Source organism: Miniopterus natalensis, chromosome 15 (genome assembly GCF_054644295.1).
Source record: "Miniopterus natalensis isolate mMinNat1 chromosome 15, mMinNat1.hap1, whole genome shotgun sequence".
Taxonomy (NCBI): Eukaryota; Metazoa; Chordata; class Mammalia; order Chiroptera; family Miniopteridae; genus Miniopterus; species Miniopterus natalensis.
Genome location: NC_142095.1, coordinates 29,534,982 through 29,549,857, shown reverse-complemented (window position 1 = coordinate 29,549,857; position 14,876 = coordinate 29,534,982). Strand labels below are relative to the sequence as shown.

The 14,876-nt window shown below is 40.8% G+C and overlaps 1 protein-coding gene across 1 annotated transcript; it reads right to left on the bottom strand.

Moving 5' to 3' along the window:
• Nucleotides 1-1,621: 1,621 nt before the first annotated feature.
• Nucleotides 1,622-11,320, bottom strand: LSM3 (LSM3 homolog, U6 small nuclear RNA and mRNA degradation associated). Its single transcript, XM_016209877.2, has 4 exons — nucleotides 11,237-11,320; nucleotides 8,685-8,795; nucleotides 6,201-6,296; nucleotides 1,622-2,350 (listed from the first exon to the last, which is right to left on the bottom strand). Exons 1-4 carry the CDS (start codon nucleotides 11,255-11,257, stop codon nucleotides 2,270-2,272), a joined length of 309 nt encoding a protein of 102 aa, XP_016065363.1. The 5' UTR covers nucleotides 11,258-11,320; the 3' UTR covers nucleotides 1,622-2,269.
• Between the last annotated feature and the right edge of the window lie 3,556 nt (nucleotides 11,321-14,876).

Here is a 14,876-nt window from a genome sequence, read left to right as displayed (position 1 = left end):
GCCACCAGCTCTAATGACCACAGGCAATCCAGATGGCCAGAGCTCAGTACTGTGCAGCCTCGAGGTCCAAAGCATGGTTCCTCCCAGGGACCCTCTGACTGCTTAACTCCTGAAGGCAAGACCCTTACAGACCTGTAGAGGAAGTCTTGACGTGGAGGACTGTGGCAGGATGCTGCTTGCACTGCCCTTGTGGATGAGTCCCAGTTCCAGCCCTCCACACAGGTAGCCTGAGCTCCACACGGGCTCACAAAACCCACATTGCCTCCTATCTGGTAACACACAGATGGTTTTCCTGCAGTTAATGTCTTATTGCCCCTCTCCCTGTTTCTTAGCAGTCAAGAGGTAACTGGATGTTTGCACGTTGCAATTTTTATATGCACATGAAGGTAACTGTGTTAAATTTTAAGATTCATCGTTTCAAGAAATGTGTAAAAAAAGTCCTCACAGCCAAAAGTTCTCGGGTTATGTATCAATTTTAGGAGAAAGATGACCAAGACTGGAGTAGGGCAAGAGTCCAGGAACTAAGCATGGCTATCAGAAGCCATTAAAAATAAATGCAATGCTGGAATGAGCAGGAGGGTGTAGCAGAGCAAGAGGGCTGGATGACAATTCAGGCCAGGGCTGTGGTGGACATCAGGAGCCACATTACTACCCCGAGCCAGGGTCTCCACAGCACGCCTGCACCACACACTCACTGAGAGGAGCCCGACATATTCACATCCTATTGCCTTGTATTAGCTGTGTAACATTTCTGTAGGAAAGGGTTGTAAGAATTAAATAGAAATATGTATACAAACTACTTTTGCTCGGTGCACTTTGTTCAACAAATTATGGTAATTACTGTGTATCATCACCTGGGCAAGAGTCCTATTCAGAAAGTATGATCCAAAGGATGGGCCACTTGCTAGCACCAGAACCACAAGTCTCACTTTTCAATAGTGAACAGGTTGCTATAAACAGATCACCTTCTGGGACTACTGAAGCCTAAGGACAAAGTGTGGAGGTAGCAGAAGTGAAGGGAGGTTCTCTTCTGTCTACTCATGTTAGATAAAACCCCAGTCAGCTCACTCACACTTGTTTTTCCCTTCTCCATTAACTTGCAGGGACAGGTACAAGAAATAATGAACATGGAACCTTCCTACTCAAGTCTATCGAAAGCATCTTTCTTGCACATGGCTTAAAATATTGTGCATACTAGCACATTGTGCCTGATAATGGATTAACACACGTTCAGCATATTTACAGACAGACCACCACGTCAAATTTTCTATTTCCAAATGGTACAACCTACTTAATGAAGGATGTCAGGTTCTAAACCCTGTCTTAATAGTTTTAGAAATTGTAACATACATTTACTTTCCCCTTTATCTTTCATGCATTAAGTGCTCACCGACTGAAGCTAGAAATAAAAACAGCTTTGCTTTTTACCACTTTGTTTTATTGTCGCACTGAGACAGGTTGTTTTAGTCCTCTCATCATTAATGGGCTATGATCCAAGAATGGAAAAATGGTTTCTTTGAGTATTAACTATGTGTACTATTGGTAGATATGACCAAGCTGAACCACACAGGTATATAACCACTGAAGATTAACCCTAGAAATAAATCAGGCCAGACAGAAGTAACAGATATCATGCTTCATCCTTCACTGCAATGTTAATGTTTACAATGACACATCACTTCCCCCACTCCCTCCTCCCTTCTGATTTGGGTGCTCTTCTTTGTCTTATGGCATCCTATATATGCATTACTATGTCAGCACTAATCTCACTGTCCTGCAATTATTGGTTTAAACAACTGCCTTCTCAGAAGACTCGAGGAAAAGCATATTGACAGTACTCAGCCTGGTGCCTCAAACACGGTCGATGCACTACATGTGTACAAATACAATGAATGTAAGACATGTGCTTCCTTTAAAGAATTCACAAGACAGGAGACGGCATTAAAAAAAATCAAAAAGAAAGCATCGAATTTAATTTAAATTAAAAAAATCAGAAATGGTCTGAAAAAAATCAATGGAGCAAATCAACTCCTAAAAAAAGAGGGTTGTATCGTGGTAATCATATTTATTCGAAGGGTAGGAGAAAAATAAAAATTCCATTTTTAAGAATTTGTGAGTTATGTTCAATTCAACTCAATTCAGGAGTGGAAGAATCCTTGGTCACTTCTTAATATCAAAAATTACGCACGTTTCTCTTTTGAGTATCTTCTACTTTTGAAGACGCAATCATATAAAGTCTCCTAATTTCCACACAGGAAAATTCTGTGTTTCAGCCAACTCTCAATGGAGGGGCAACTAGCACAACACCATCTCCCCGGACAAAAAGCATTGGAATATTCCGTTTTGTTGACTGGAAGAAGAAAAAAACAAAAACAAACATAACACATTTATACAAATATGTAGTAGTATTGTTTATTTGTTGTTGTTGTTTCATGAGAGAAATTTGAAAACAAAAAACCAAACACAGATTCACTATAACACAAACAAATTGATTAAAAAATCTGATCACTTACCTTTGTAGCACAAAAAAAACACAGTCTTTTAACTGTTTATTTTTCCTGAGTATCAGTAACTAGGGCAGAGACTGGACTATCCAGCAATATCCATTCTCCTCTTCTGGTACACAGCCAGACAATATCTCACACTCCCTTGCAACCAGATATAGCCATGAGATTGAGTTTTAACCATGAAAAGTAAACAGAAGTGACTGAGTGATCCATAAACCTCCCATAAATTTCCCTCTATGGTCTTCCTCCCACTGGTAGAGAATCCATGGAATGGCAGAACCCTAAGATAGAGGAAGCCTGGGCCCCTGACTGAGCATCTGGAAGAAAGCTATTGTGTTGACCTAAAACCCCACTCAGGCTGGTTGTGGGGAGAAATAAAGTTCTATTGTGCTGAGTCATTACAAGTTGCTATTGCATTCATACATATGAAATGGATACCTTGGGGTGTTAGCCTAGATGTCAAGCCTTAGGCAATAATGAAACATGAACTGTTTGAAATCCTCTTATGCCTTGGCAAACACATGGTAAAACTGCCTGCAATAACTTGGAAAGTAGCCCAAGGACCTTCCAAACCTGTAGGTTCTGGGGAAGAGATTGGAAAAGTCAAATGTTGGTAGGTGTTGCTGTTAAACTGATGCACTCCGCAAGGAGTATAAGAAAATGATGAGCTCAGGAAAGAGCTCATCAAGCAGAGATTACATGAAATAGGATTCAAAGGGTTAGAAAAGCCAATTGTTTTTAGACCCCAAACTGTAGACTTAAGTAGGAAAAAAAGGTTTGATGAACAAAGCCCAGAAAAACTCAGTTAAACAAACAGCCTGGAGATAAAGCAGATTAAGGGTATTGCCACCCAAACTCACTTGAGCAAATAGCCTCGAAGTAGTGAAAATTAATAGGACAGGAATACAGTTGAGAAGGAAATAAAGGCATCATCCTGGCCGGTGTGGCTCAGTGGTTAGTGTAGGCCTGCACACCAAGGGTCACCAGTTCGATTCCTGGTCAAGGGCACATCCCTGGGTTGCAGGTTTGCTCCCCATCCCCACTTCGGACGCGTGCAGGAGGCAACCAATTTGTCTCTCTCACATCAATGTTTCTCTCTCCCTCTCCCTCCCTTCCTAACACTCTCTCTGAAAAGGCAATGGGAAAAATATTGTCAGGTGAAGATTAAAAAATAAGTAAGTAATTAAAAAAATAAAGGCATCTATAAGCTTTGTCTAGGAAAGAACATTAACTGGGGATACTGGCTCACAGAATTGATTGGAAGTAACAGATTGGAAACATATGAATTCCTAATTTTTAAAAAAATTGCACTGCCGAAGAAACCATATCCTGCCCTGGGCAGTGTGGCTCAGTTGGTTAGGCACTGTCCCGTACACCAGGAGGTTGCAGGTTTGATTCCCAGTCAAGGGCACACGCCCGGGTTGTGGGGCCAGATCCCCAGTAGGCGGTGTGCAGGAGGCAGCCCATCATCAACATTTCACTCTCAGATAGATGTTTCCCTCTCTCTCTAAATAAAATAAAATTAAAAATTTAAAGAAGAAAAGTAAACAACTTCAAGCCCTGGCCAGGTGGCTCAGTTTGCTGGAGCATCATCTTGTACAACAAAAGGTTGTGGGTTCGATTCCCAGTCTGGGCACATACCTAGGTTGTGGGTTTGATCCTCGGTAGGGGTGAGTATGAGAGGCAACCGATTGATGTTTCTCAAACCTTTCTCTAAAATCAATAAAAAACCTTATCCTCAGATGAGGATTAAAAAAAAAGGAAACTATTTCAATTGTGCTATCACATGTTTGGTGAGTATTTGTTACCATAGTCTAGCCAACATATCTATAAGGGTAAACTTTCAACTACCCTAGTATGAGTTACTCACACTGAGCTATCTGTTTATATCATCTATCTAGGAGACCAGGCTATGGACAAATAATTCTAAAAAAGGGGTCCAGTGTGTGAACTTGTATTTTCTAGGTAAAAAAATAATTCTATAAAATCAGTATTAGAAAAATGTAATGGATTTTGTAGTGATAGCGGTGAATTTCACCCAGAATATACATACACATACATGCATACATTTACATGAGTGGACTTTAGATTTAGTCTTAGGTTGAATCAATTAGTTTCAAACAGAATATTTTATTTCACTGCCAAGGGCTGCAGATCCAAGCCTTGCCACCTATCATATATAGGGGTGGTGTGTGTTCTTTCCATTATGTATCAGGTACTACGATAGACACAGGGGTGAATAAAACACAGGCCTGTCCTCCTACAAACCCCATTCTAGAAATGAAAGTTGGCAAAGAATGAATTTATCCTACAAGAATAATTACATATAAGCAAAAGATAAAATTATTCACGTCAGGATAATATGTATTAGCAGAAGAGTGGAAATGGCTACCTGTCCATCAATAGGAAAACAGTTAAATAACTTATGGTACATCTATACAATGGAGTACCATAAAAACTAAAACCAAAACTATAAAGAAGCTATACATGAAAATGGAAAAAGCTCTGAGATATATGAAGCTAAAAGAGCAAGATGTGCAACAACATGCATAATGTTATCTATTTAAAGAAAAAACAAAATCAGGGGAGGGAGAATAATTATCATTAGCATATGCATAAAGGTACTGGGGAGGATCCTGCAGAAACCAGTTTAATAATGATTATGTCTGGGGATGAGGGTGGAAAGAAGATAAAAAGAGGATGAGGTGGAAGACATTTTATTACATTACTTTTCATGTTTAGTGACTTTTTTAAAAAAATATATCTTTATTGATTTCAGAGAGAGGAAAGGAGAGGGGGAGAGAGAGATAGAAACATCAATGATGAGAGTCATTGATTGAGCCCGCAACCCGGGCATGTGCCCTAAACGGGAATTGAACCCTGATCACCTGGATTCCAGGTCGACGCTCAACCACTGAGCCACGCCCGGTGGGCGATGTTTAGTGACTTTTAAACTGTGTGAATCTATTATCTACTCAAAAAGTTAAATTAAAATGGAAGGAATTTAAAGTGGGTAAGAAAAAAATATGGTATGTGTTAAGTATTAGTGATATATATATGTGTGTGTGCGCACATATATATATTACGGGATCATAAAGAAAGAATTACTTCTGAATGGGAAAGTCTGTAAAGAGAGAAGAATTACTTCCATATGGGGGAGTTGGTCTAGAGTTACTCTGTCCAATGTGAAATTTGGACAGGTGGCTAAGGTAAAATTAAATACCTAGTAAATATACCACCTAATATGAAAAGGTTCTACTGATGAGATCATCTCTGTTCTGAGCAGAAATGATTATGGCTGTTATATTTTGATAACATTTGGAGCTTTTATTTGCTCCAGATGTCTTACAAGGTTAGGTTCCTAGTTTTATCTCTGAGGCCCTGCCATCATGACCTGCCACCATGACCACCCTGGCAACCGTATAAGGTGAGTGGTAGTATTCCTGCTTACCAATGAGGAAATTAAGCCTGCAAAATTACTTCCCTTGCCCAATGTACCCCAGGTAGGTAGTGGCGAAGCCAGTGCTGGAAAACAGGTCTGTTTGACCCCAAAGACTTTGCTTTTAATTGCTACACTCTGAGTCCATGAGTAGGTGTCAAAACATGACAGACTTTCCATAAACAAGTGTAAAGTTGTTGGATGTTAAGAACAATTAGCATTTTAAAAGCAATGATTAGAATTGCATGACTTACTTTATATATCTCTTCGTATGTTTCTTCATCAATTTCTATAGTAGTCACAGTTTCTTCCACATCTCCCAATATCATATTTAAATGTTGATCATAAGCCTGAAGTGGGAGGGTGAGGAACCAAGAAACTTAATAGTTAAGAAACAATGAACAGGGCTTACAATATGTAAATGGCTCAATTACAAGTAACACACAATACTTATGCCACAAACTACTACAGACAAATAAAAATCTAGCTGTATAAAATATACTGTTTCTTCACAAATTATTTCCAACAATAACTGAATTGACCTGATAAAAAGTACAAAACTGCCTGGATGGTGTGGCTCAGTGGTTGAGCGTCAACCCATGAAAGAGGACGTCAGGTTCGATTCCTGGTCAGGACACATGCCCAGGTTGTGGACTCTACCCCCAAATAGGGCGCATGCAGGAGGCAGAAAATCAATGACTCTCATCATTGATGTTTCTATCTCTCTCCCTCCCCTTCTCTCTGAAATCAATAAAAACCTATTTTTAAAAACCACAAAACTGTTTAAATGGCCAAAAATCAATTTACTCAAAATAACTTGAAATTAGAGTGTTCACCCTACTTGTTATGCAAGGCACTGACATCATTTACAATAATTATGAAAAACAGCAAATTCATTACTTTTCAGTCGACTTCTTTCAATTCCATCTATAACAGTGTGACAAAAAGCACATAGTAAAGGAAATAAAATTCTTTGTGTAATTGCTAAGATGATGGCATTACAATCTCCTAAAGGCATAAGAAGCTATCATTCAATCTTCCTGTCCTAAACTAAATACCATAAGGTAATGTAAATAAAGCAACACCCTGCCCATTTATAACCTAGCCAGGATTTAACTATGTTTGGCACCTGTGGGCTCAATCAATAAATGGTGCAACTCAGATATTCAGGATGTCCTCAATCCAAGCTCCAAAGCTCATGCATTTTACTAAAAGGTGAACCTCCAGGGGCCTTATTCAGAACCCATTTATGCTTACTTTTAACAAAGCATTAAATGGTTCACCAGCTCACATCAAAATAAAAGTAGCCTATGAGCCACATGGGGAACTGCTAGGCAGAGCACACTAACAAGAGCAAAAAAATCCATAGATTAAGGCTAGAAAACAAACAAAAGGTTGGAGGCCATTCAGTATAGAGACAATCCAATCTACATAGGGAACTGAAGAAGCTTCCAAGAGTTAAGGGAACATGTCTGTCCCAGGGTGACTCTCCATGTGCCACCCACTGGCCCATGTGATTAAGCTCAATTCCATTTTTCTTGGCAAAGTTGCCACTATTCCATTTCCTGGGTTCTTTCCTTAAGGCTAGCTGTATATTAAGACTACTGTCTCCCTAGGCCCCTACTTCCTTTCCAGGAACAGCAGGTTCTTTACCTTTAGGTTTTATGGGAGGTAGAATCATAGCACTTAAGAGTGAGGCTGAAGTCAAATTGCCTGGGTTCATATTCTTGCCCTCCCTTTCTGGCTGTTACCACCTTATGCAAGTAACTTCAATTTTCTGAGCCTGAGTTTCTTCAACTACAAAACAGGGGTGTTTAGTATCTACCCTCAAAAGGTTGTTATAAAGATTAAATGAGCTATGTATTATATACAAAACACTTAGCACAATTTATGCTCAATAAATTTTAGCTATTTTTAATCACTTTAGGGTAGAATGGCAGTAAAAATAACATGCTCTGAAAAGCAACACATTATCAAGAAGAGGAAAACCTTCAGTTACTCTCTTTATGAATAAATGGGACCACTTCATTTGCAGATACACACAAAGACTTGTACAAAAATGTTTACTGCAGCATTATTTATAGGAGCAAAAAATGGAAAACAATCTAAACATCACTATTACCATATAAAGAATTCCATGTATTCATTAAAACAATAAAGGATTTATATGCACCCATGATCAATGATTTCCAAGAAAAATTAATGAAATAGAAAGATACTATAAAATATGTAGAGCAAGATCCCATTTATTTTTTTAGAGGTAGTATATATAGAGCAAATATATACATTTGGATTGATATATAAATATATACATGAAAAGATCTGAAAGACTATAGACCCAATTTTTTAACAGTGGTTAACAATAGAAGAAATAAGATTTCACCTTTTACTCTATGTATTTCTGTGTTAATTTTTTTCACAAATTTATGTATGTCAGTAATTTATTTAAATAAGAATGGAGAAATATTATTTGCAAATAAACAGAAGGGGGGAAAATGAAAGAAATAAACATGTTCTTTAATAAACACATCATTTCTGTTAAGAGAAAAAATGTTAAAAATATGAATAAAATATAGTTGTATTTGACTTATAGAAATATGGGTGACCTTCCACCTTGTTCTCCTCTACATTCAAAAGGCTATTCTACAGTGGACAGTTTTTACATTTCAAGGGGTCAGGGTAGGGAGTGATGGAAAGGAAATAATCTGATTTCAAGGTAAATTAATAAATTTACTTACATGTAATCTACCTCGAAGCTCTCTGTCATTTCTCATTTTCACATAAATTCGCTCATCCAGGCTGAGCCTAATAAGATCCAGGGGCTCTTCTACAGTGTTGGTAGTCTGTTGCTGATAAAAGAAACAGGCTTAGTAATATAATTACCAGAGAGAATGTAGAGCTCAAATCAATGCTATGCTGGGTAATGTGGGCAAATAACTTAACTCCTCTATGTCTTAGTCTCATAATTTGTAAAATGTGGATAACAATAGTGCCTACCTAATACCGTTATTGTGAGGTTTACATGACATACATGAAGGGTTAGAACAGTCCCTGACACAAAGTAAGTGCTATCCAAATGAGGTCTGAAACATCCATACACAGGAAGGAGTTATACAGCAATATAATCACAACTGTACACTGTTTCCTTCAAAATTCAAACTGCCTGACCCAATTTCAGGGTATAAGGAGTCACTCTCAGGGACGTTAGCCTTATCTCAAATATCATTTAGTAATTTGAAAAACATTCACTTAATAACTACTGCACACTAGTCAGGATGCTAAGCAGAGATGAAGCTTTGAGGGAAGATTATAAGTTCAGTACAGGGCAGGCTGACTTTAGGATGCCTAATGGCCAATAAAAATAATACATTCAGCAGGCAATATAGAATACTGCCTGAAAGCGCTGGCTTTGGAGTCAGGCAGTATGGGTTCAACTCCTGACTCTGACACTTATGAATTGAGACTAAAAATTATGCAATCTCGGCCCTGGCTGGGTGTTCTGCTGGTTGGAGTGTCATCCGGATATGCCAAGGTTGCAGATTCGATCTCCGGTCAGGGCCCATACAATAATAAGTGGAACAAATTGATGTTTCTCTCTCTCTCTCAATAAATAAAAATTTGGGGGAAAAATTATGCCATCTCTAATTCTGTTTCCTTGTCTATAAAATGAGGAAGCCACAATCTTCATGATTCTTATGAGGATTAAATTAACTATGTATAGCCCTGGCCAGTGTGGCTCAGTTGGTTGAGAGTCCTCCTGTTCGATTCCCAGTCAGGGCACAAGCCCAGGTTGGGGGTTTAATCCCCAGTTGGGTGCATGCAGAAGGCAGCTGATCAATGTTTTCTTCCTCTCATCAATGTTTTTCTCTCTCCCTCTATCTCTAAAGTTAATAAAAACATATTTTTTAAAAATTTAGCTAATGTATTTAAAATAGTATCTAGCAAACATAAAGTACTTATAAATGCTTGTCACTGTTTTTATTAAAGAACCATTGGAAACAGGTCTCAGAAACCAGGGCCAGGATGACTTGGGGTCATCCATATGGAAGGGATGGTTGAAGCCAGGGGAGTTCATAAAATTGTTCAAGGAGAGCTCCTTCAGTTAGTACATGAGGCCAGCGGAGGAAGGTGACTGAACATTACAGGCTCTGGAGCATAAAAAGGCTAGATGAGGAAAGAAGAAAATCCTGAGCTCAATTGCTCATCATCTCTAGTTCAACAGGTGTTTGTTTAGAACCAGCCACCCAACTAGATTGCAATGATACAGAAGTCAGTCCCTGTCCTCAAGGAACTCATTCTAATTGAGAGGCATATAAATAATTATAATACTATAAGCATATACACATGACAGAGGCCTACTTAGCCTCACTCTGGGATGTCCACTGTCTACCCTTCTCATCCTGTAGCTTTAAATATTGCCTTTTCAAAGAGGCCTCCCTGATCATCCAATTCATTCATTCAATCAATGTGTTGAATGTTTCCAGCACTGTTCTAAACCCAGAGCACAGAATAGTGAGCAAAACAAAACTCCTGCTCTTAAGAAATTCACACTGGGGGAGGCAGGGGTGGAGACAGACATTAAACAAAGTTTATACTTAATTTGAACAAATAACATGCTATGAAGAAGGAAAAAAAACTGGGGAGAGTGCTCTTTTATGTAGGTGGCCTCTTTGATGAGAGGTGAGACCTCGGTAAAAGTTGAGGCCTGATTCACAAGGATACCTGAGGAAGAGTGTTTTGGGAAGAAGAGCAGGTGAGAAAGCCTGTAAGATACCACTTCTTCTGCATACCAGCTCCTTGCTTCATACCACATCACAGTTCCTATGTATCACACATATCTATGTTTACTTTCTAACTGTCCTCCCCCACAATACAAGCTCCCAGTGAGGACAGTGACCGTGTATGTCAACGCCGGTGTAACCACACAAAGCTGACGTTCCCGAAGTACTTGTTGAACGAGTACTAATTGTTGAGCCCAGTAACGATAAAAATCCTTAACTTTACTATCACGCTTTCTATCGGAATCCCTACAGTTCTGTGAAGCAGGCAAGGATAATTATTCCCATTCCATAGATAAAAGTGAGACTGAGAGACAGGAAATGAGAGAGCGGAGTAACTAGTTTTCCGGTAGACTTCTGACAAGGGCCTAAGGCAAAATTCAAGCCCGTGACCACCCGGAAAGGCGCGGCAGAATAGGCTATCTTCCTGTTGCCTTGGAAAAAGCAGCTCTGGTACGCAAAGCTGGGCGGGGGGAAGCCGCTCTGGAGCGAGCGCTTTAGAAGACACTTACCTGGTCCACGTCGTCCGCCATGTTTCAAACCGTGCGCCCTTTCCCGCCTCTCGCGATATCACTCCAGCCTTTCCAGGCTCCGGAAACGCGAGAACAGAATGCACCGGAAGTAGAAACGTGTTTTGCCCCTCCTTGCTTCCCACAGTGCGCGCGGGTCTTTGGGGCGGAGCTTCACCTTGGGGCCTACGGTTGGTCTATAAAAGGCAGGGGCGTGGTCCCGCCTTGTCCCGCCTTGGGGCGTAGCGGAGCTCGTGCGGGTGCCCGCGGTCTGGTGCGTCACTAGCGAAGCCAGACTGGTCTGGGCTAAATGGCTCGGAAGCGGGTGGCTCGCAGGGAGCCTCGGGGACGCAAACCATGTGGCCAGAAAGCCAAGGGCGAGGGTACAGCCCGGCCTGAGGAGAAGGAAGCAGGTGAGAGCGAGGCCACGCTAGGCTTAGAGGGAGATGCTGATGAAGATCCGGAAACAGGCCCGGTTGTGGGGAGCGGGTTGGCCGGCCCCTGGAGGTGGAGGGCGGAGGGCGCTGAGCGGACGACGTTACCGTGAGGCAGGCGGTCGCGCTGCTTGCTTCCCGGGTCCTCCCCGATGTCGCTCCGCCTTTGTCTTCTCTCGAGGAGTGATGCGTTCTGAGCGGTTCCCCTGAAACTCAACCTGACCACGCGTTCCCCTGCGTAGTCTCTTTTTTGCTCCCTGTTTGCTTACAGGATAAAGTCCAACCTCTTGGTAGATCAAAGGGCTGAATAGGCAAAAGGCCTTGCAGTTATTTTGTGTCCCCGAAGACGGTGGTCCAGGACATAGAGTGCGGAGGTGTGCTGACTCCCAGAACAATACCGTCAGCTAAATCTCACCCCAGAGCTCCAGATTTGGATCCAACCTGACTTCACAGTGATATCAAATAGGCTTCTTATGTTTGTCATGGACAAAACAAAACTCTTGGTTTTCTTCTTTCAATTTGTCTCTTCCCCACTTTTTCCCACCTCAATACCTTCACCCACTAGTTACGTCAAACACCTTCTTTTTCTTAAACGCAAACATCCAATCCGTCAGCAAGTCCAATCAGTTCAGCCTCAGAGCTATATCTCAGATCTCTCCACTTCTCTTTATTTCCATGGCCACAGCCCCTGCCCAAGCCATCACTTTTCAGGTGAACGACTGCAGTTGCTGCTCTCCTGGTCTCCCTACTTCTCTTCCTCCTCCTGCAAGAGATCACCCAAGTGATCTTTTTTTTAAAAATCGTCATAATAACATGCTCCTACTTCAAACCCTTTGTGGCTTCCCATTGCTCTTGGCGGAAAATCCAAATTCCTCATCATAGCTTACAAAACCCCACTGCTGTTATTACCTCTCCTGTTGTCTCCTACCCATATTCTTTGACAGATACTCTCCTTAATGGCCTTTCTGTTTCAAACACGCCATGTTATTTCTTACCTAGAACCTTTGTGTTTGATGTTCCTTCTGCCTAGAATGTTCTTCCACGGCTCTTGCCATGGCTGATTCTTCTACTCCTTCAGGTCTCAACTTGGACACTTCTTGAGTACCCTAAAGTGCCCTTCACCAGGTACTCCCTATCACAGAGGCCTTCACAGCCTCAGTCACAATCTCTAATGATCTTGTTAATTTATTTGCTTTCTTTTTTATTACCCATCTCACTAAAATTTAACCTTCAGGAAAGCATCTTTTTTTTTTTTTTTTTTACTGTATCCTCTTGTCTTCCCCCACATATACTAAGTGCTCAATAAATATGTTTAATAATTGCAAAATGCACTCTGTAGAGGGATTCCTGAGAAAAGGGTAATAGATTAGACTACGTAACCATCAGGGGCTCCTATAACACAAGATTCAACAATTTTGCAATTCTGTGTATATTGTTAAGTTCTTCATCTATTAGGAAATAGTCAAATGCTAACAGTTTCTAAACTTAAAAAGGTGATTTACTTCACAATTAATACTATGAGTTCCATTTAATTCATTTACTCATTGAGATAACATTTGAATATTTTCTGAGTATCAGCTGTCTGGTGTACACAAGCTAGGTGACATGGGAGATCGAGATTTCTTGGGGGAGCTTAGAGTATAGCAGTGTTGACATTTACAAAAAATATCCAGGGCAGAGTGCGATATCATGGGAGAAGGTACAGGGCATTGTGGCTTCTGAAGGAGTAATCAAGTTTGACCAAAGATACTGAGAAATGCTCTCTGAAGGAGTTGTTTGATCTGTGACTTTAAAGATAGGTAATATTTCAGCAAAAGGCTGTGAGAGCCCTGCCGGGCATAGCTCAGCGGTTGAGCATCGACCTAGGATCCAGGAGATCACGGTTTGATTCCCGGTCAGGGCACATGTCCCGGTTGCGGTTGCAGGCTCTATCCCCTCTCAGGGGCGTGCAGGAGGCAGCCAATCAATGACAACTCTCTCATCGTTGATGTTTCTCTCTCTCTCTCCCTCCCTCCCCTTCCTCTCTCTGAAATCAATGAAGATATATATATTTTTTAAAAAGGCTGTGAGAGGGGGTTGGTATTCTAGTCAAAGGGAACATGTTCTGAATATGTGACATTTCCAAAAGTAAAGTTTTAATCTAATGGAAATACCCTGCCTGGGTAACATTTCTTCCAGCTAAATACTTCACCTAGTCTCCATCTTGGTATAGCTCCAGCACTCATTTGTTATATGCACTTGGGTAAATTATTTTGGACAAATAACTTACCTGTTTGAACCTGGTCTGTGAAACAATACTGCCTTGCAGGGTGGTTGTGATTCTTCAGTGAGATAGCATATAAAGTTCCTGGCATGTTTCATGTTAGATAGTCGGTTGGGCTAGCTCATATCAATTTAGTCTAAATGTAGGTAAGGATGCACAGAAGCTTAACTCAAACTCTGTTAGCCAGAGGAGCTAGCTATAAGTTCCCAAAGCATCTTTCAGGATCTGAAGAGCTAGAATCTTTGCTCTGGTTGCGTGGAGGAGCAGGTGTGGTTTGGGCTGCAGGTGACACTAATTTGGTGACTGTTGTTTCTAATAATAGTGTAGGTTTTAACAGCAACTTAGTACATGCAGTGAAATTATAGAAATGAACATGACTGGCAAGGTTCTTGCTCACGTGATGCTTATAATCTTTTGGGAGGGATAGGTAGAACAGACAATAAGAAGTTAAAAATAAATTCACATGGTGATAAGAGCTATGAAGAACGTAAAACGGGTTACTCTCATAAAACTGGCATAAGGCTGAGGAAGAAGCAGCTAAGTCAGAACCAGTGGTCAGGGAAGACTTCTGTGAGGATGTGATATTTTGAGACAGTTAGTGAATGTCCTGAAAAAGCTATTCATAAGAAGTTCTGGGGGGAAAGAGATCCAGGCAGAGGGAATGTTTAAAGAGTCTTAGGAGGAAATGAGCTTGGTCAGTTAGCTGGAACCGTGAGTGAGGGGAGTGAGTGGCAGCAATTGAGGTGACAGATGGGCAGAGCCCTTAGTCTGGAGACCAAGCTAAGGGGTTTGTATTTTATTCTAAGCACTATGAGATCCTGCTGGCATCTTTAAGCAGGTGTTCTTACTAAATCTCAATAGATGGCCAAGCAAACCACGGTAATTCCTGTCCTGCTGAAATAACCACATTGAGCTCAAGGGGACTAGTTATCCATATTAGATTGCC